Genomic DNA, 22,975 nt, shown 5'->3' with positions numbered 1-22,975 from the left:
ATAACGCATTTCTGAATGAACAGCCGCTTAAGAATAGTGATGTGTTCTACGTTCATTGAGCGTCACACGAGAGCGGTTAATCAGGCGCGCCGGCGCTATCATGAGGTCGGATCATTTTCTTCTCCTAATACGGTTATCATTGCTGTATTGTCAACATGTCTAATTGTAACGCTTGCTAACACTTTTATTCAAAATCGCGATTTCGCGATTTAAAAAATAATAAAATAGAGGCAAAACATTAAATTCGAATTTAAAAATCGGAAAAATCGTCCAACCCTACAGGTAGTCATATTTTGTGTTTTAAATACGTAATGCCGTTACATGTATTCCGTTACTCCCCAAACCTGAATGGCTAACAGCGAATAAAACATGTTTTTTTCATGATGCTACATGCACACCATTAGTTTCAGTGTAAGTCTAAAGCAGTGTTCACACTAGACTTTAAAGGTGCAGTAAGCAATTTCTGATAAACACTGTTGAAAGTGGATCAGACCGAGCACCACGACAGAGAGTGAGCAAGAGGAAGACTGTAGAAAGAGAGATGGCTGAGAGACATTACAAAAGAGCAAAGGTCAGGGCAATATCACTGAAAAAAGTAGGGTTATAATCATGCAAGAGCTTTAGGATCCGCCATAATATTAGAAAAGCGCAAAGGCCTGAAAATGGATTGCGTTGTTTTTGCTCCATACATGAATAACATTGGTTTTACTGTTTCACAGAACCAAGATATGCTGTTGTTGTAATGTTAGCTGTAGTAATAGGACAGGTTTGAGTGTCATTGTTTATCTGGAGTTGGTGTGCTGCTGGTGACTAACAACTCTTGACTGTATATACTCTTGTGTACTGTATGTTCATTTTTTGTTCTTCCTTGTCGTTCGTTCCTCATCTTCCCTTTATTTTTCGTGTAAATCGTGTAAAAAAATAAGTGTTATTTTGCTTTGCTTCAGCTATGAAAAAAAAACATCCACTCGCATTGCATGTTCATGCATTTTGGGGGCGGCGCAATGAAGGGAGGGGTGTGTTTGTTTGGGTTGATTCCAAATATCAACACTCAGTTTCTCAGAAATTGCTTACTGCACCTTTAAGCATGTGAAATTTCTACGGGCACTACAATGGTTACGATATGATGTGGTGTCTTATAAATAATAATAAATCCAAAAAGTATAAATATACAATCTGTTCCACCTTACTACAATAAAATGTGCATTATTTTAATTGAGACAAGAGGTCAAGCCATGGCTTATCTATCTTCTATTAGTCACACGTCCTCACGTGATATGAATTCGCAGGTCAGAGTTCACCAAACTTGAACTTTCATGAAATTTCTTCACATGAGCTTGTGTTTCCTGTCTCCTGCATTCACATGCATTTGAATGGAAGTCAATGGAAAGAAAAGTGTAGTATGACCATCTCTTTAGACCACTGTCAGTGCAACATAAAAAAAAAGGTACTGAGTGAACCTTTAAATGTTTTTATCATTTTATGTTTTTTCCCTGTCGACATATAATGTTAGTTAAAGTTTCTTGTACTGAAAAAGTAAACAATCTGTTTTTGATGAACATTTTTCACAGACTTTCTGCCCATAAATGTGTTTTTAGCTGCTGTAGCTTTAAGGCTCTTCTTAAAATCTGCATACTATTGTAAAAGCTTCACAAAACAATATGTTAAGGAAAGGCTGAAATGATCCAGGACCTTGTTAAAAATAAACTGCTTCTGGAAAAGCTGTTAGCTGCAAGGGCTTTTTTGTGAACGTTTCCAACATTTTTTGCAACAACTTTTTCCATTAGTTATATGCCAAATGGATGTTTATATGTATATCATTCTGTCCTAATTTCTCCTTTTTCTTTACTGTGTTCGTGACTGGGTGAGTCGTGTTGATGAACACTGAATACACTTGTGAAAAAGAAGTGTGCTTAATTGCATTGAATGTGCGCTTGTAGTTTACTTCGAATCTTAAATGTATATTTAATATATATATATATACGGGTTAAACGAGCACTCTCAATTTCATTCCATTTAATAAAAATTTAAACTATAATACATTTTAATTTAATTTTAAATAACATGCAATTAAGTCGATTTTACATTCAGTTTGCACTCAAGTATATATATTTTTAAGTATATTGTTTCAGTAATAAGTACTCTTTCTAAAAGTATGCTAAAGAGTATTTCTTTTTCACAAGGGTAAGCATAGTTGATGTGTGCATTTGGGCAATCATCTGTCAAATTTTCTGATTTTTCAAATATATAATTAATGGTGAACTCCAGTTATATAAAATATCAAGAAACCAATAACAGCATTATTGGACTGTTGGTCCCTCAGGATTCTGTGAAGGAAAGTAATTCATTTCATTGTGCAGTCAGAGAGTTCTCATGCTTAACAACACTATAATACAGCAAGGATAAAACAAACAAGGTGGAATGGCTGAGTAAATTGATTCCTCACAAGCTTTGTAAAGGAGAAAACTTGCAAGGTGAAATTCTCAGTAATAATTCAGAGATTTGTTTCCTTTGTCTTTCCCCACTTTTGTCACCACCCGGCATAACAATCAGTCCGCCCAAACAAACACAGATGCGTATTTCACACTGAGTGATATTCCTATTAGAGCAAGGTGTTTCTCATATAAATGAGGCGCTTTTCCTGCCTTGACTGGAATAAATGTTCTAGATTGTTGAGCAGATGCTGTCACTGCATGTTTATAAGATTAATCAGATATTACAGGTGCAATATTCACCTTACAACAATTGTTTATTTCTGTTAAGATAGATGTCATGCGGCAGATAACTTACTGTGGTTTGTTGCTGACACAGAGATGTGTTATTGTTAATGACTGTTATAGTTGTGTACTGTATACATTATATTGTTATGATTTTTTTTTTTTTGATAAACAATGTTTATGTTCTTTATAATTCAATCTTTTGGTGGTTTAATATAATACATCTTTATTCTAACTCAATCACTGTCTGTTTCTCTTTGTCTCTCATTTTCAAATGTTTGTTGCCCATTTTTTGATTGATTGAGTGTGGAATTCAATTAGACACTCTTATAATTGAGTCATTTTGTTTACACTCTTCTCTGTACTTTCATAATTTGGGCACATCTCTGTTGAGACTGCAGTTTGTAGGCGGGGGATCTAAGATTTGTGGAACAACATTGACCCTATCGCTAACTGAAATAATGTTTATACCAAAATATGTAACCATAATAAATAATACAGGTGGTAAGAAGGTCAGAGAAATTACTTAGTTTATCATTAATGACCTTTAAATATTAAAAAAGTTAAACATGTTAACCATGCAAATACAAACATGACACTTAATAACAATTAGTAACACTTTACAATAAGGTCTCATTTCTTAACATTAATGTAATAACTAATATAAACCAACACTGAGCAATATATTTTAGTTAACAAGACCCTCCACCCCTCATACTGGGCTTAACGAATGGCTGAAGGCATGGCTGCCCATGGATAGTCCTCGAGGGAACTTTATCAAGTATGTGGAGTTGGTGCTGGTGCAGTGCGGCTCACCATTTTCCGTCTGCCCCATTGAGGAAGACCTTGCTTGCCCCACTCCAGAGCAGCTGTCAACCATTCCCACTACGGAAAAGCCAGAGCCCACTGCTGACTCAGACCCCGAGCCCACCAGTACAACTGAGCTGGCAGAGTTTATTTTCATCCCGGAGCCCGAGCCCAACATGGAATCTGTACAGATGTGTGAGCCGCCAACAGCGTCCTTCGTCGAGGGCATATTGGTGGAGTTCATCGGGATGGATTAAAGCCCCGCCCACGCTCCCGACGGTAACTCAATTAATGTGTGATGAACTGGATGAGGAGGTGTTTGCTACGCTACAGTCACTGCCAGTCCCATCCAGTTCCAAGTCATCAAAGTAATCGCTGGATAAGCCCAGTTCTAAGTTGTCCAAGTCATCACTGGATAAGTCCAGTTCCAAGTCATCCAATTAATCGTTTGGTAAGCCCAGTTCTGAGTCATCACTGGTTAAGCCCAGCTCCAAGTCGTCTAAGTACTTGCTTGGTAAGCCCAGCTCCAAGTTATCTCTGGTTAAGCCCAGCAACAAGTCTTTATTGCCCAGCTCTAGTCTCGTTTCATCATGGATAGTCCTACCAGAGCTCCACCATGGCTCCTCCCTCCATCGGCTCCACCGTGGACTTTCATGTACAGTAGGAGTGGGGAACATTGATCCTGGAGGGCCATTGTCCTGCTGAGTTTAGCTTTAACCCTAACCTAAGTAAACACACCTGAAGCTAATCAAGGTCTTCAGGATTACTAAAGTTACAGGCAGGTGAGTGTTTTTTTCAGGGTTGGAGCTAAACTCTGCAGGACAATGGCCCTCCAGGATCAACGTTCCCCACCCTTGATGTACAGTGCTCTGGGTCATCCTTCTGCTCCTCCCATCTCTGCTCTAGTTCCTCCTGTCTCCACCCTGGCTCCTCCCACCATTGTCTCCCCTAATCGTCTTCTTGGTGTCTCCCTCTGCCTGTTCTTCGACCTCCTCCAGAGCCCTGTTCTTCCCTCCTCAGTTTGGACTGTCACAGTCATGTTCTGTTACATTTTCTTGTTAAGTTTCTAGTCTTAGTTTTCATTGTCACTGTTTTGCCTGAATTTGAGTCATCCATTAGTTGTTATGGTTTCAGTTTAGTCCCTGTTCTGTTGATGATCTTACTTATTTAAGCTCTGACTTCTCCTCTGTTCTTGGTCATTTGTGGAAGTTATGTTAGTTGTGTATGACATCGCTGTTTGTTGATTAAAAGTCTTTGTTATTCATTTATTCTGCGTCACGCTTCTCTTCTTGTGGATTAAGCTACTCGCAACCCGTGACAGTATTGTCCTACTAAAAATATCATTTTTATCATATATGGTAATTTATCTTAGAGTTAACCAATTAACAGGATTTACTTAGCATTTTTGCATGCTAAGTAGAAGTTTTTATTGATTTTTTTTGCAAGCATTAGCTGCCTGCAATATCACCCCATGGGTGACTAACACAGCTCTCTGAATGATCTTGATAGTAAATAATAGTAAATTGTAAGGACACTAAGTGACTGTGACTGTCCATCATGTAATTCATGTTCATCAATTTTCCCATTTTTGACAGATTTCAGTGCAGTTTCATTGCAGTGTTACTTTGATAATTATGTTAAAAAGAGCCTAAATTTTTTTCTAGTTACATTATCATTAAATGTTATGAATCTTTGCTATTTTATCTCAGTTTTTATTTCTCTGAGCGGCGTCTGAACGGATAAATCCCTTTATTGCTGTAGTCACCTTCTAATTAGTGTCACAAGCCTGGAGCCTCTGTTTATCTTCACTGGCCAAAAGAAGTTACTCATCTTTATTTTTTATCTCCCTCTGTCCTTTGGGTGTTCATAATAATGAAAGTGCCTTGAAACGGCTTGCTGCTTCCATCTAACCAGACTTTCTAAAGTTCTGTAGTCATCATGCAATCAAAATTGGCAATTCTTTTTTTTTTTTTTTTTTTTTTAATATTTATTTACTTATTTTATGGAATATTGCAGTATTTACTATAGTTTACTATAAATGATTTATCTGTCAACATTTTTTAAATTCATGTGTCCTCATAATCTTTATTCAAAATAATTTCCCCTCCCACTTGCAGTGACATCTATGGAAGTTTGTTTCCACCACTGAATAATAAAGATAACTGTTACATTTTATCTCACAATTCAGAATTGTGAGTTTATATATAGCTTATATTTCACAATTCAGACTTTATCCACCTTTCTTTTCAATGTGTTTTGTACAGCTAAGAATAACTGGAAGCAAATGACACCGGAAGCCAGACACATTAAATTTACAAATGGCTGTGCCCACTCTTACCTGAAAAATAAGGTGGATAACCTGCAATTGTGAGTGTATAAAGAAATAAAGTCGTAATTGAGAGTTTTTAATCTTACATTTGCAAGAAATATTTTCTGACTGAGATTCTGACTTTTATAAAGTCCAAATTATTATATATAAATTTGCAATTGTGAAAAAAATTCAGAATCTATTTTTTTTTTTTTTTTTGTGGTGGAAAGAAGCTTCCATAGACATCTCTTCTCTGATTCTCTGTTTACTGGTGCGAGGACGGGAGAATCTGTCGCTCACATGAGATCACATCAATAGCAAACCACAACGATCCAATGATCCAATCAATTCCAAATGGACAAATTCAAGTCACTATTACTTTTTCTTGTTCGAGAATCCGTTTCACATATGCATACATCTAGGCTTGTCACGATAACTACTTTTTGTTGTGTGATATATTGTTCCAGAAATAATTGCGATAAACGATATTATTGCCATTTTAAGACCATTTTATGCCACTGAATATATATAATCATAATACAAAAGCATAATAATGCAAGTAGGCCTACACACTACACACAAATGTAATATCCTAAATAAAAAACTTGAATAAATGGTAAATATTTTCTAAAAAAGTGCAAAGTAAAAAAAGAAAAAGGAAAAAAAACTGCAAATGCACAAAAGGCACTATGGAGATTTTCCATTTACAGATTTTTCCTTGACCTTCTGTTCTCAGTAAAGTAAGGGTGCACTATTGCTGAAAACACAAACCCTACTTAGCAGTCAGATGTCTGTACGAACAAAGACATTTATATTTGCAACGGAACAGTGGATTGCCGCTTTGAAATCGAGAGCATTTGGACTTGTTCTTTCAAACTGTCTGTAGCTGTCAGGAAAACACTATAACGCCTCAAATAATGCCTTTTTTCACCTGTCGATGACTGCTCTGTGTAAGGACTGCAGATGACAGCATGATTAGCAAAATGTTTGTGACATTCATAATCATGTAAACATAATGGGCGATATATTGCGTCACCAAAAATGATTGAGGTCATGTATATATTGCGCGATAAGTCGATATATTGGTTATTGCGACAGGCCTACATACATCACAATGGGGAAGAAAAATACTATCACAATTTCCGTTTCATGTTGACTTTAAAATTTTAATGCTTTCCTACTGATCCAGAAAAGTCTGCATTCTGAGAATGTTTTTCTTTGAACACCTACAATGTGACACTTAAACACTTACAGCGATAATGAATTCAGCAGTCTCTAAAAAGTCAGCGGCCCAAGGTAAGGTCGGCTATGATAATGAATACAGAGACGAACATTCATTGTTCCACATTCTGACCACGAGCAGACACACAGCAGCTGATCACATGACTATGCTAGTTTCATTGGTACACACAATGTATAGCCTATAGCATTAGTTATTCATGTTCTCATGAATGATATGCCATGGGTGTTCCTGGAATAAAGACTGATCTAAAAATGGAAACGGATATATTTAGAGAGAAAACAACGGTAGATATGACAGATTGTTTTGCTCTGGGACTGTATGGAATTACACTGGTGAGCTATCCTAGCAGAACAGAAGGGTGGATGCGAAAACGGATATGGGGTGGTCAGCTCTTTCCTGACCTTAAGGGTCAGCATTTTCAACACTACATGTAAAATATGCAGTATCTTCATAGAGCCACCAGCAGTTCTAGTTCAGACTACAGCCAGTTGAAAATGATGTAATAAAACAGCTTTTCTGAAGCAGAATACCTGCTATATGGAAATTATGGAACAAAGCTAAAAACATTATAATGGTGTTGTTTGAAATTGTAATATTAGGTGACAGCAAGTAAATTTGCCAGTATCATTAATGACAAATAATCAAAATTAAATGAAAATGAATGTACACATGCATGCATCAAATGCATTTTGTGCCCTTTAGAGAAAGATCAAAATGCACTTTTTATTTGTAGCAATGACAAGGAGGGTTTTCATCTCACACACAGTTTCAGCCTTTGAATATAGATGCAACTAATGCTGCTGAGCAAGGTTGACAGTCTAGAGCATGAAGATGTGTAGCTGTATAACCAGAACCAGCACTGTGTGTGTGTGTGTGCCTGACAGCATGAGCTGTCTCAAACTAACCAGACTTGACAGTTTGTCTAACACAAAGACACCTCTAGACATTTGAGTGTGTAACTAGAAATATATTTGCTTGATCTTGCCATATATACAAGTAAATGGACAGCATTGGGCTGTGATCTATCTATCTATCTATCTATCTATCTATCTATCTATCTATCTATCTATCTATCTATCTATCTATCTATCTATCTATCGACTGTCTGTCTGTCTGTCAACATTGTGAAAAAGAAGTGTGCTTTATTGTATTGAATGTGTACTTGTAGTGTACTTCATTTTAAAAAGCTACTTGCAGATAAAATAATATTAATGAAATTAAAGCTGCAAGCAGCGATGAAAGGGCCCTCGCACCTGGGGCCTTAGGAAAACAGTGAACAGTGGGCGACATGCATGTAAGCGAGTAAATACAGGAGAAATATTGCAAAGTCATTTCGACATGCAACACTTCCTGCTGCCAACAGGTGGCGCTTTGACTATAACTAAATATATTGCCATGTAGATGTCTTCAGGCCAGGACTATTATCAAACATGTGAAGTTTGGAGCAGATCGGACATTGTATGCCTGAGTTACAACAACTTCCTGTTTCATGGCGTTAATGCCATACATTAGCACTTAGCCAAGTGTTGCATGATTTAACGTGTTTCTAACATGTTTGGTACTTCGTGGCAGATTTAAATGTGTTTCTGTGAGTGAATTACAGTGTAAAGCATGCCATTTCCTGTTGCCAGCAGGTGGCGCTATGACTAACTGAATATTGGCATATAGATGTCTTTAGGCCAGGACTCTTATCACACATGTGAAGTTTGGGGCGGATCAGACACTGTATGCCTGAGTTACAACAGCTTTCTCTTTCATGGCGAAACATCAGACTTTGTCAGGCTGCCACGGACACACCCTTCAGCGAAAACTCCAAATATGATGTTGATTGATTAAAACTCTAGGAGGAGTTTGTTAAAGTACAACATCTGGAAATGGCAAAACTGCACAAATTTTGCAGAGAAAATTCAAAATATCTCACTTCCTGTTGGGTTTTCAGATTTTGCACCCAGGGACTTTTTTGTAGGTATAAAGGAACAAATGTTTGTTTATTTATAAATTAAATAATATTATATTATATCCTTCATAATATAAATTATTGTTTTTACCTATTATAAAGTGGAGCTGCATTCATCCCTGATTTATGTGCAAAAACCATGTGCAGAGTTACTGTCCCAACAGAAGGTCACACAGCTGGACAGAGAAGGGGAAACAGGATAGAGCATGTGTGCATCTGTATACATGCATGACATTGCCACATATACACCTTTCAGCTCACGTAACAAATCACTCAACTCCATAGACCTTTGATGCTATATTTAATTCTACATCCATTTCTACACATGAAAATAAGGCTGTGAGTGACTGAAGCACAGCCCTTTCAATAGATCGTACTGTTTAAATTTCAGTTTTCACTTCTAAATTTTATAACATGTTTTCTAAAGTTATTTATTCATTGTCAAGGAATGTATTTCGGTGTACATAGATACTTGGTGTTATCCCGCCCCTCTATCCATGGACACCTGAGCTCTCCTGCTCCAAGGTCATATCCACGACTTTTCTTCCTGTGCCAATGGCAGCCTGCGTGGAGCCTGGCTCAGTTTATCTCTGTCTCCGTAGCTGTTAAAAAAAAGACTCCTCCTATCAGCTGCTGGATCTCCAGGGGGTGGGGCTGGATAAATGACCGATCGGCCAATTGCTCAACTGGAAACAATTAGTCATGTCTCCTCAGATGCTTCTCGTGCTGTTTAATTAGCCTCATTAAGCCTGGTGGGCTGGACAGCCTGAGGGGACGTGTGGACGCCGTAACTGTGGTTACTACTGTGCCGCAGTCAGGTTGACTGCTCCTCCATCTGACCCCTGGTTAGGATTGTATCGATCACCAATTAGGGTATATTGATCTTTCTCAGACCCCCCGGTGGTAATAACATAAGAGAGACAATTAAGAGGAAAGTGTGAGATGGTGATGGAAGGTAACTCGTGTGCTGTCTTGCTATAAATCATGCTTTATGGTAGAAACAGTGCAAAGATACTCTTTTTTATTAACGGTGTTTTTTTTTTTTTTTAAGGTTTTATGCATTTTATATTTTAAAATCTGAATAACCTTCAAAGACCCTAAAAAAGAAAAAAATTTAGCTATAACAACACTGGTTGAGAATGGGAGACCAGCTTGTCGATCAGCTAAACCAGCTGAACACCAGCAAGGCCAGGCTGTAAAAACAGTTTAAACCAGCTAAGATCATCATAAACAAATAAACAAGCAAACTAGCCTAGAGTGGTTCATGTTTTATTTTTATTTTTTTTTTATTATTTTTTTACCAGAGGTAAAAAAAGGGTAAAATACTGCAGTCATTATTACTACTTTAATATTATATATGCTTTGAAGACAATGCAAGTGATGCTGGCCCATTCAAAACATGTGACGCTAATATAGTTGGTTGCTAGGGTGTTTTGGGTGGTTGCTTAGGTGTTGTTAAGTGGTTGCTATAGTGTTTTGGGTTATTTGGTAAATGGTTGCTTAGTTGCCAGGTCATTGCTACGTGGTTAATATGGTCTTCTGGATGGTAGCTAGATGGTTGCTTTGTTTCTAGGACCTTTATGTGTAGTTTATTAGTTGCTAGGGTGTTGCTAGGTGGTTTTCAGTGTGGGTATTTGGTTGCCAAAGCATTGCTTGGTGGTTGCTAGGGTCTTCTGGATAGTAACTAGATGGTTGCTGTGGCATTGCTGGGTGGTTGCTTGATGGTTACTTAGTTCCTACAGCATTGCTAGGTGGTTGCTAGGGTCTTCTGGATGGTAGCTAGATGGTTGCTTGGTTTCTAGGACATTTCTGTGTGGTTTATTAGTTGCTATGGTGTTGCTAGGTGACTGCTAGAGTACTCTTTGTGGGTATTTGGTTGCTAAAGCATTGCTAGGTGGTTGCTAGGGTCTTCTGGATGGTAGCTAGATGGTTGTTTGGTTTCTAGGACATTTCTGTGTGGTTTATTAGTTGCTAGGGTGTTATGTGATTGCTAGAGTACTCTTTGTGGGTATTTGGTTGCTAATTGCTCGGTGGTTGCTTGGGTCTTCTGGATGGTTGCTTGGTTTCTAGGACATTTCTATGTGGTTTATTAGTTGCTAGGGTGTTGCTAGGTGATTGCTTGAGTGTTCTGTATGGGTATTTGTTTGCTAATTGCTAGGTGGTTACTAGGCTCTTCTGGATGGTAGATGGTTGCTTGGTTTCTAGGACATTTCTGTGTGGTTTATTAGTTGCTATGGTGTTGCTAGGTGGTTGATAGAGTGTTCTGTGTGGGTATTTAGTTGCTAAAGCATTGATAGGTGGTTGCTAGGGTCTTCTGGATGGTAGCTAGATGGTTGCTTGGTTGCTGGGGCATTGCTGGGTGGTTGCTTGATGGTTACTTAGCTGCTACAGCATTGCTAGGTTGTTGCTAGGGTGTTATGGGTGGTTGCTAGATGATTGTGGTTGCTAGACATTTTAGGGTGTTGCTAGGTGATTGTGAAAGTGTTAGAGAGATGGTTAATAAGTTTTTTAAACAGTTTTATCATCTGCCAAGTGAAAATCACATTTATATCTGATATTAGAAAAGTATCTGTACACGTCAAAAAGCCTTATCATGTGAAATATTATTCATGTTCATTGAACCAACGGTACAGCACTGATGTGCAGTACTTAAAAAAGTTAGTAGCAATTACTGTAGTAGCTTTGGTATTTTGGCAAAAATTATGGTTTCCATTACAAGTATTTGTAAGGCAGTAGTCTTGCTCTTTTTTTCCATACTGACCGCTTGATCTGCTTTATCCCCTTTGGCTGGCACAAACATATTTTCCCCCATCTTATCTAATCCTTATCCTCTCTTGTCTCCCGCTATCTCCTGCTCTATCTGGCATCAGTCCTCTAACTAACCTACCTCTGCGTTTTCCTCTGTGACCCGACTCCTTGCCCTCCTCTCACGTTCATTCCTTCATTCTGTCAGCCCCTCATGCTCCCTCGCCATCTGTCCTGTCTTGATCTCCCTCTCTGATTATCTCTCTCTTTCCACTATCTGTTTCTCGCCGGACATCTACACATCTCTGCCGCTTTAAAGTCGCTTCAGAGTAAGAGATTGGATGGGGCCGGCGAGGCAATGACAGCGCTGCTCCAATACTGTCATGTCTCAAGGCGCTCTCGCTCAGACTGCACCTGCCCCTCGCGCGAGCCTGGCCAACTGTCACTTAGTGGGGCATCTCTGCATGTTAAAGCTCTGAGATTTAAAAATCGAAGTCTCTTTAAATTATGGTCTGTCACCTTTATATCAGAGGATCTGTCCACTCAAATTTTACTAAAGAAAGCTGAAACTCCTTTGACTTTGATAAATATTGGCAAGGGAGAATTGAGTGAAAAATATATATTTTTTGTTCATTTGATTAATTGTTTTGTTTTAGAAAACCTTTGAAGGTTATTTGTTTGTGGGCCTATAATTGGACTGTCTCATCTGTATAATCTGAGAATTATTACTTTTTTTTCTTAAATTAACTATTGACCTAATAAAACTATTGACCTTTTTATTTTTCAGAATGTAATGAAATGTTAGATTTCGTACTGCCTATATAAATATATATGATATATATTTACATGGTACTGCAAGGTGGTTCAAAGAATACCATGGTATTACCATGCTACATATATTTAAAAAGCATGTTTTACCATGTCCAAAAAGAAAACAACTAATTTAGGTTTTCATTTTCGCAAGTAGTAATGTATAATTGAACAATGTATAATTAAAATGTAATTAATTTTAATAATTGAATAGGAAATTTAATATATGCTACATTGGCATGAAGAGTCTACATGAAGTGCATCATTATATATAATACAGCAGTAAATCATCATTTCAGTAAGCTTTGTGTTTACGTTATGCAATATCAATTTTGTATATGCAGCCTAATATTACAGAGCACAGGCCCCAGTTGGACAGTTCTAGAGGATTTTGTTGAAAAAAAAAAAAAAGAAAAGAAAAAAAAAAACACTAGAGTGGCCCAAAATAGTATTTGGGCACTTAAGCCACACTTAAAATGTATTCATTGTATTGCATTAGATAATACAAAATCAAATCAAGTGGCGTTTGCAAACAAATGCTGCTAGAGCTTTTCTCAGAAGTAACGTAACTTTTCGGAGACATTTTTGCAATGATTTTTAGTCAACTGGTGTCAGTCAGTCCTCTTTAAGTTCACACAGGTGTGGTTTAACTATGGAGATGTTTCAAACACACAATGTGTTTATTTATTTATTTATTTATTTTTAATTTTCGGTCTTAAAAAGGCCATATTACGCTCTTTTACAAAGCTTTGATTTAGTTTTTTGGGTGTACTACAGTAGGTTTTCATGCTTGAATGTTCAAAAGCAATTTTTTTCCCCCCATATTTTACATTGTTGCAGCACCTCTCTTCCCAGTCTGTCAGTAACACTCTATTTAGTTCCCGTCTCTATGAAGCCCCTTCTTCAGAAAAGCGCAGTGTGCTTTGATTGGCCGGCTGGACCAGTGTGTTGTGATTGGTCCACCGCTTCAAGTGTGTTTCGGAAATATATCACGTCCCTTATCATAACCGCGAGTTTCAATACATTACTAAAGCTGCGTTCACACTGCCAGTGACTTTGTCGCTGCATGCCGCCAGCGACTGACGGTGAGGTCGTTAGTGGGTGTTCCCACTACTGGTTGCCTAGTAATGTTTATAAATGACATTCATGGATGTTATTCCATGTTGTAGACACTGTTTTGTTTTATTGTCACATTTTTAAGAGAGAAAAGACTAAATATAAATGGAATCAGTACATAAAATGCTTAATGTTAAAGATGAACGACAAACAGCGAGTGCTCTTTGCCATCAAGGCTATTTATCTGCATCGCAAGCACAAACGCCGGTCTGTCTGGGTTCACTAAATCATTCAGGAGTCAGCACGGCGAGTAACCCCTATGTTCACAGACATATCATATATTTGTAGGAAAGTTGCTGACCGCTAAAATAACTTCTCCATCTTGCCGCCAACACTATCCACTACAGGATGTAATGACAGATCATGTGCACTCCACTTACTTCACGCCTATTGGTTGTTTCTCATGAAAGTTGCTCTTCATTTGCGTAAAGTTAAAGGGTTAGTTCACCCAAAAGTGAAAATTATGTAATTTATTATTCTTCCTCATGTTGTTCCACACCCACATCTTCGGAACACAAAATATATTTTTTTGATAAAATCTGATGACTTTTTTTGTTTAAATCCAAAGCTTTATGAATCTTTTGTTTTGAATCAGTGGTTTGGAGCGCGTATCAAATTGCCAACGTCACGTGAACTATAGACATTTCAAAACACTTATGACGCAACGAAGCCTCATTTACTGAAATCACATTATTTTGGTGCTCTGAACCAATGATTTAAAACAAAAGATTAGTAAAGCTTCGAAGCTTCATGAAGCAGTGTTTTGAAATCACCCATCACTAGATATTGTTGAATAAAGTCATTATTTTAGGGTTTTTTGGCGCACAAAAAGTATTCTCGTCGCTTCATAACATTAAGGTTGAACCACTGTAGTAACATGAACTGTTTTAAATATGTTTTAAGTACCTTTCTGCATATTGAAAAAGCAAATGATCTTGCTAGCAATGCAGGCCTCACTGAGCCATCGGATTTAATTTGTGTTCTGAAGATGAACGAAGGTCTTACGGGTCTGGAATGACATGAGGGTGAGTAATTAATGACATAATTGTCATTTTTGGGTGAACTAACCCTTTAAACATATCTCAAATTTGTCATGTCGCTGGACACACTAACACCCTGTTGTCAATGGTCACTGTCGCTCGCTGTGTGTCGCTGGCAGTGTGAACGCAGCTTAACGCAACTCAACCAGGCCTTGCCCCTTTTTTTGTGTATGCCTTCGGTGGGAATTATTTAAAGTGTACATTCCCGGACCAAAACTCAAGACTACAACCGAGGTATTTCAGGGAGTTCAGAAACAGTATAGAGAATTACTCCTTTTGTAGTGACTTTGCTGTAACTTTGCAGACCTTTTTCATGCTCAAACAGCAACATAACACACTAAAGCAATAGGTCCTCTTTAAATTTACATTTATGTTCATTCATTTAGCAAATGCTTTTATCTAATGGGACTTATAATTTTGCAAATTAACAAGCAATTTCTCACACATTTTAACATATAATTGTCATATAATGTTGTGTTAAATTGTCATCAGTTTTAAAGAATATATCTTTGGTTTTAAAATTTGAAACCTAACAAATGTTTTGATCTGTAAATGTGCTTGTACTATCTTTCTTTCAAATATATCACTTGTTTTGATGATTATTTGTCTAATACAATGACAGTAATACATATTTAAGAATGCCTTCAGTGCTGAAATATTTTTTGGGGCCACTGTATGTGTTTTGTTGAGGGGTTGCTTCAAATAGCATGTTTGCCTTGAAGAGCTCCTCCACCTGTTTTGATGAAGCAGGTTTGTATAGTGTTCATTGTGCCTCCTACTGAGACACCATCTGTTGATTTGTCTGGAGGCTTCTTACAGAACACATAGAAATGAGGGCATACTCCTTGTGGTTTAGGGCACATATTGACCTCCTGCCCTCACTGATCTCTCTGCTCCATCTTAGCCCCAGATTTAAAGAAATAGTTCATTCAAAAATGAATATTCTGTGATTATTGAAAACCGTATGACAGTCTTATATCCATGATTATTTACAACATGTTCAAACACTGAATGTTTAGCATTATATTTTCTATGTTTAGTCCCTAATGACATGAATTTAATCTCTGTCTATATCCTCTCTCTTTTTCTCTTTTTTTCTGTCAGTTCGTTGGCCATGTCTAAGGTTGCAGGAAAGAAGCTGCACTGGCGCTCCAAAGTGCAGGAGACTTTCATACCGCTGGTGGGCGGCTCTGGAGAGTTGGGAATTGCCATTGGAGGTGGGGCCGATTATGGAGAGTTCCCATTCGTCACCGCTGCACCAGGGGGAGGGATCACAGTTGGCGATATCATCATAGAAATCGGGGGAACTCCTGTTTTGGGCCTGACTTTAGGAGATGTGCGTGGGCTTCTAAACTCCTGTCCCCATCCAATCCGCATCAAATCAGTGTCTCCAGGTAATGTTAGAACTTTACATTCTCATGTGACTGGTTTGAACATGGCTCTAAATAGTTTTTTTTATCTCTCCAATAGTGTTTCTTATCATTGTTAGTGATTCTTGTTAATGCAAGCATCACTACTGCTACAGCTCACACTTTAGATTAATGATTTGAACACTTACAAACAGCCAGAACAACACAGTAACCATGTAGCAACGCCGTAGCAACCACTCAGTACACCATAGCAACACCCTGGCAACCACCATATCACCCTAAAAGTGTGGTGGCTAATATAGTTTTTCTCATTTACAAATGCACTAACATTAAACAGAACAATGTTATTAAATTAATACTTTTATTCTGCAAGAATAGATTAAATTGATCCAACATGACAGTAAAGACATTTATAATGTTACAAAACATTTCTGTTTCAAATAAATGCTGTTCTTTTGAACTTTCTGTTCATCAAAAATCATGGTTTTAAGGTTTCCACAAAAATATTAAACAGCACAACTGTTTTCAACATTAATAATAATTCAACATAATAATAATAAAGGCAGCAAATCAGCATATTAGAATGATTTCTGAAAGATCATGTGACACTGAAGACTGGAATAATTGGTCCTGAACATTAAGCTTTGCCATCACAGGAATAAATTACATTTTAAAATATATTAAAATAGAAGAGAGTTGTAATTATAATGTTACTGTATTTTGACTGTTGTTTTTTCTATACAATTATACACTATTATAATATTTATTAATATTTTGAATTAGCTTTTATTTTTATATTTTCAGTTTAATTTTAGTTTAAGTTTTAGTAATCTTGCTATGTGCTTTTGTAATTTTTATTAGCTTTATTTTAATTTTAATTTTACCTTTATAATACTGTTTTAATTCAACATTATTTCAATTAACAGTAATTCTTTTCAACATTTTTAGTTTTCAACAGCAATGTCAATGGCATAAGAGGTTTCTTTCAAAAATATTAAAAACTCTTACTGACCCCAAAGTTATAAACAATAAAAATGGATGTATTTCAAGTAAAATGTAATAGCATTCATGAAGTTTTGACCAGTATATCAACTATTCTTAATGTCATAACAGTATGACATACTGCCAGAGCAAAAAAACATGTTTTCCGAAGCAGAGCAAAATCCATCTTTGTCGACTTTTTATAGAATTTGGTCCCTGATTGCAGGATGGTGGTATTTATGTCACATGGGTCATATGTCACCCTTAGGGGGCGCTGATATTTATCACACGGTGTCATGGTGTAGATGATTTTTTTTTTTTTTTGTCAAACAGTATGTCACACCTGACCGTGACTTCCTCCGTCCTCTATTAGATGATCAACCCGAGCCTGCTGCATCCCCCCCACCACCCTTCTGCTGTTCTCACACCTCTAACACCTCCAACTACTAACTGCAGAGTATTAAATTGAGTCAGTAAGGGTATAATTCACTGTTGCATGTTGCATTAGCTGATGAGAATATCTCATAGACCTAGAAATGCAGAATTATGCATCCTGTTCTGTTATTAATATCATCTTTTGATCAGCCTGTGTATCCTATATAAGCACAGTGGCCACAGAGAAGAGGAGCTTTGTGCTAATTCTGGCACTTCTATTTTAAAAAAGATCAATATGTCCCTGCTGAAATACATCCAAGTCTTTATAAAAGCAGCTCTGTCTTCCAAACAGAGGAATTGATCAAAATGAATGCCTGAGGATTTATTTATTTATTTTTTTCATTTAGACCTGTTTCATTTCCATTGTTTCATGTTCATGATTTTGCACTTCTGCGATTTACTGAATTACTACAGGATGATCAGTTATTATACTAAAATTTGAGTGATGCTTGTCAATGCAAAATACGCCACCATGATATGTGATGTGTTCTGGTTGGTTGCCAGATCATTGCTATATGGCTGCTGAGGTTCTGAGTGGTGTATAATGCTTTGCTATGTGGTTGCTACAAGTATTTACATATTTGCTGCTAGGGCATTGACCTCATGTGTGAACATTATGGGAAGCACGCTAGCAACACGGGATTTAAACTTTGAAGACTCAAGTTTAGTTTGAAGATGAAAAATGTACCAAGCACAATGTTCTCTCACCATTCCTGATTTTTAACATGCTCTCACCACGTTTGACGTCGTCTTGTGGCTATCAGAGCAGAAACGAAAGCTGCTGCTCTCCGTATGTGTTTTCCGTCATCTCCTTTCGTGTTTATATGTAAATTGCGCAAGCATATTTCGTCCATTAGATTGAAAGATCTAAAAAAATCCATAGATTTACTCACCTATAGACCCTCCCCTCAAAGAAATCAGAAAAGAAGTGGTCGAAAGTGGACAAAAGAGATGGATTAAAACACCAGGTTGCCAGTCCTTTGCTATAGTTGCTAAGTGTTCTTAGTGGTGTTTAATGCATTGCCATGTTGTTGATATGGTGTTGCTAGGGTGTTCAGGATAGTTACCAGATGATTGCTATGAAGTTGCTAAAGTGTTCTAATTGGTGTCAAAGTCCCTTTAAGACAAGTCATTTCACTCGGCGGCCATCTTTGAAACGCCTCTCGGGCATCCAAGTGCGGCTTCTATCTCTTTGAATGGGGAAACATCAAATTCTCCAAAGCTGTTTGCCAAGCTTTTGATTAAATTTCATATTTGAAATCACCAATGAAATCTGACAACAACTGTTTCATAAATTTTGTTTCTAAATGCTCGAATCATGACAAAAAACGGTATTTTTCAGGCTGGATCAAGCTAATGCGCATGCGCAGTCATAAATGCGCGTCTCTTGTGCCTTATTTCGGAGGCGCGCGTCTGATTGTTTCTATAGAAAACGGAACTTCTAACGGCCGCTGCAGTGACGCGATGACTTTACTAATCGGTGATTGGCTCTTATTTAGAAAGCGGGACTTATTCCGCCATATTGCGCATTGCACTTTCTCCCATTCAAAACAATAGGAGTGACGCATCTTGTGTTATTCTATAGTCTTTGTTGATGTTTAATGTTGCTATGTAGTTGCTGGCTATTCTGGAATGGTACTGGGACATTCTGGGGAGTTTCCAGATCATTGTTATGTGGTCGCTAAGGTGTTCTGAGTGCAGTTTAGAGCAGTGGTGCCAAAACCCTGTTCCTGGAGATCTACCTACCTGCAAAGTTTAGCTCCAACCATGATAAAACACACATGAATCAGCTAATTACGATCTTCAGGAGCACTTGATAATTACAGACAGGTGTGTTGAGCAGGGTTGGAGCTGAACTCTGCAGGAAGATAGATCTTCAGGAACAGGGTTGGGCACCCCTGGTTTAGAGCATTGCTATGTGGTTGCTAGGGTGTTGCTAGGTGGTTGCTATGATGCTCTGGGCAGTGTTTCCCAAAAGCATCGTAAGCCTAAGTTGGTGGCAATGGAGCTAGGATCAATTTAGGCTTACAATGCTTTTGGGAAACGCAGAGTCAAAAGAGCTCCCACCCTTAATGTAAATCCACTGGATTTATTCTCTCGTTCTCATTTCTCAGAAAAGTATGATTTGTGGCCTCATTCATGTTCTTAGCATAAACAATGTGCTACTAGTTACATACTGAAATGTAATACTTTGTGCAGATTCCTAACTAATGCAATCAACATTAATCTGGCTGAATTAAGTAGATAGAGTTCAAGAAGAGCAGCAGACCAGAATACCATAGCGGTCATTTCATACCTATATGCTGTGTGCGTGTGTGTGCTCATGTGGTTGCAGGGCTTATGTTCCTTTATGAGAACTGTGAGCTGTGTTTTATTACTAGGAGAGGTGGAGTGGGGGTGGGTCTGTCATTTTGATGGGTTCGAGAGGCACTCTGTTCATCTATAACAGCCAAGTGGCCTGTCATCAGAGACCATAAACCACAGCAGATATAATAAAGAGATCAGCCATGTTGAGTGGAGCACTGGGCAGCTGTGCCAAGACTGCGTGTGTGACATTTTTCACGTTAATCCAAGGCTGTGTGTGTTTGTGGGAGAACGTCTCTGTATGGCACACACTTTTCATTATAACCCGAATGTGTTTCTACATAGTGTGATACGGCATTATACTGACCATAAAAGTGTGAATTCATTGTAGTCTTCAGTAGCATTTCTTTTCTGGTTGGATGGTGGAACTGGCTTCGTTTGATTGATTAGAAACACCTCTAATATCTACAAAGGTTAATCAATACTGCCTCCAGGGACTAGGCAGAATGTATCTGTGTGTTTATTTTCGCAAGCTCTTCAGTTTTTTTGAATTGCAGATTTTGAGGTGGGTAAGCACATTGCCTTGTTTGTAAATGTTAATTAATGGGATATTCTTACAGTATGTGGTAAAATAATTCGGAACGTCTCAGTTTGTTTGTTTGCTTGTCCATCTTTCCCTTTCTAATTTCTCATCTGTCCTTCTTTTAGGCTCAACTCTATGCAAGGATCTAAGGTTATACCTGAGCAAATGTTTCACACCGGGTTCAATGGACAGTCAACTCCAGCAGGTGATCCGAGAAAACCTCTACTTGAGAGCCGTGCCCTGTGAGTACCCCCAAAAAATATTGTTCAGAAGTTGCTCTTTTAGAGCTTAAACTACCTATATTCCATCTAACAGGGAACATTCTCAGAACTTTGGCTAACATTCTGCCAAGGTATTCTTAAAGTCATGAACAAATGTTCTTCCAGAAACATTCATAGAATGTACAAAGTTATGTGGTCTTTAATGATGTACTCAAAACATTAGCACAAAAACATTATTTTCGCATAATTCATGGAATGTTTTCTTTTTGCTGGATGTTCATCTAACAATGTTTTTAATAAAAAAAAAAAAAAAAAACACAAAAAACTCTCAAATATGGGTAAGTGAGTATGTTTTGTCGTTTAAAAACCTTTATAAATGATCTTGATCTATAATGCGAGATGGGCGGCGCCATCTTAGTATGCGCCGCAGTTCGCAAAGTCCTGTCAGTCGGATTTACAGCACGTAAATTCATCCGTTTCTCCTGAAATACATGTAAGTAAGTGAGTCGGTGAACTGGGAGAAGAACAGAGTAAACTTTACAGTTACTTACATTATGTGTATCTGATATGAATAAAACACTTCGTCAAATTATATTTTAATTGATTGTTATTGCTGCTTCCATAGACATCAGTGTGTAATTTACAAACTCTAAATGTATTGTTTTACTAGTATTTATGTATATTTAAATGTCTGAAACCTAAAATAAACATTATGTGGTTTGAAACACTGCATAGTTGTGATAAATGACAAGCGCTGAGCGCGTCTGTCTCTAGCTCTGCACCAGCCAAAGCGCGAAAGCACAGTTTGAATCTGGCAGTTATGTGACGTCACTGAACGTTCTAAATCCCATATGTGGAACCGTACCGCTCAAAAGGTTAATAAGAATGTTAGCAAAATGTTTTTAAAACATGTTTTTGTTAGCTAGAATGGAGGTCTAATTTTATGTCTGTTTATATTTAAAGGTGCAATAGGTGATTCTCTACAGAATTTTAAATAGTCTAAATGTATTTTTTATAAATATATATCATCTGTGGAAGGTGTAGGACCATAAAATGTTCATCCAATCTTTATATTCAGTCCAAATGAAATAATATGTTCTACCTGCCTGTCAGCGTATGGTTTTACATAACCTCTTGCACCCTGTTCGTGCAGACATCATACATTATCATGCTATGAAGACAGACCTCAGTCACAAGCACCGCAAACAAATAGTAGCCACCTTTTACAGTTCCTACCGAATCAAAATAACAAGCTTATCCTGCGTTCAAGCCATAACTACCGTAATTAAGAGATGGCAACCCGTGAGGTTCTAACTGAAGCCGTTCATGTCCTCAGACTCGAACTCTATGTCAACAGTATCAACACCAAAATTAATCTGCAGCAGTCAGGTACAAGTTCTCTAAATTGTTTACTTTCATTATTATTGTAATGTTATGTGCTTTGAGGCATTTTTTAACACTGTCTCTTGTGACGATTTTGCCAAGGGCAGCGCATTTATGTGTTTTGGAGGAGGTGTGGCTTTGGACGGCGATTTGCAGGTTGTATGCTTTCAATGCTAGCAGGCTAACATTAACATTTTCCAGATCTCCTACTGCACCTTTAAATGTCACTGTTGTCACAAAGAGAATTTAAAAAGTTACTGTTTTCCAAACAGGTTTCCCAAACACTCCCCCACTTTTGTCATTGGTCAGACAAACACATAGCTCCACCCCAAACTCACATTATTGGTTGAGCTGTTGCTGTATTTAAATGCGCAAACAAACAGCAATGTTTTGATAGTGCATGTAGGTTTCAGCTTTGTCACAGCTGTTTAAGCTGCCCTTAGGACAAATGAAAATAGAAACAAATGATACACCACTTATATTCTCTATGTATATATCACCTAGAAACTATTTATTTACAGTAAGTATATAAGATAAAATTAATGAAAAAAAAGTCTCCCTTTAACTTCATTGCTGTCAGAGATTTTATATGTGATTTTTCATGGTTAAACACACATGCACATAAGTTTAAACAACCTAATAAACTACTAGAAAATGAGATTGTTATGTCATGGAACAGCACTTAACATCTTGCATGCAGGCTGATCAAGCTCAAGGTACTGCAGTTTTTCTGATGAAGTGTTAATTGGCGTGTGATCCATTTAATAGAAAGCAGATGTTGACAGCTCCAACTGGTTTCACTGCGACAAGAAAGGAAGGATGCGAGATAATGAAAGAGAGACAGAGAAGGGGGAATGTGAAAGATTGTTATCAATGCAATAGTTATGGCAAAAATGAATTTTCTGTCATTATTTACATGAAACTCTCATGTCATTCCAAACCAAACATGGTGTTA

At 37.6% G+C, this 22,975-nt stretch overlaps 1 protein-coding gene across 5 annotated transcripts in view; it reads left to right on the top strand.

Moving 5' to 3' along the window:
- The window catches only part of LOC127517122 (membrane-associated guanylate kinase, WW and PDZ domain-containing protein 2-like), a 105,425-nt gene that overhangs the window by 8,381 nt on the left and 74,069 nt on the right, over positions 1 to 22,975 (top strand). For all 5 annotated transcript variants that reach the window (XM_051902340.1, XM_051902339.1, XM_051902338.1 and 2 more), the window contains exons 2-3: positions 15,848 to 16,137; positions 20,542 to 20,658. In XM_051902340.1, coding sequence (XP_051758300.1) covers positions 15,858 to 16,137; positions 20,542 to 20,658 — 397 coding nt within the window. In that variant the 5' untranslated portion in view covers positions 15,848 to 15,857. The remainder of the gene's footprint in view (positions 1 to 15,847; positions 16,138 to 20,541; positions 20,659 to 22,975) is intronic.

Source organism: Ctenopharyngodon idella, chromosome 8 (genome assembly GCF_019924925.1).
Source record: "Ctenopharyngodon idella isolate HZGC_01 chromosome 8, HZGC01, whole genome shotgun sequence".
NCBI lineage: Eukaryota > Metazoa > Chordata > Actinopteri > Cypriniformes > Xenocyprididae > Ctenopharyngodon > Ctenopharyngodon idella.
The sequence above is the reverse complement of the archived record's forward strand: the minus strand, read 5'-3'. Positions and strand labels throughout refer to the sequence as shown.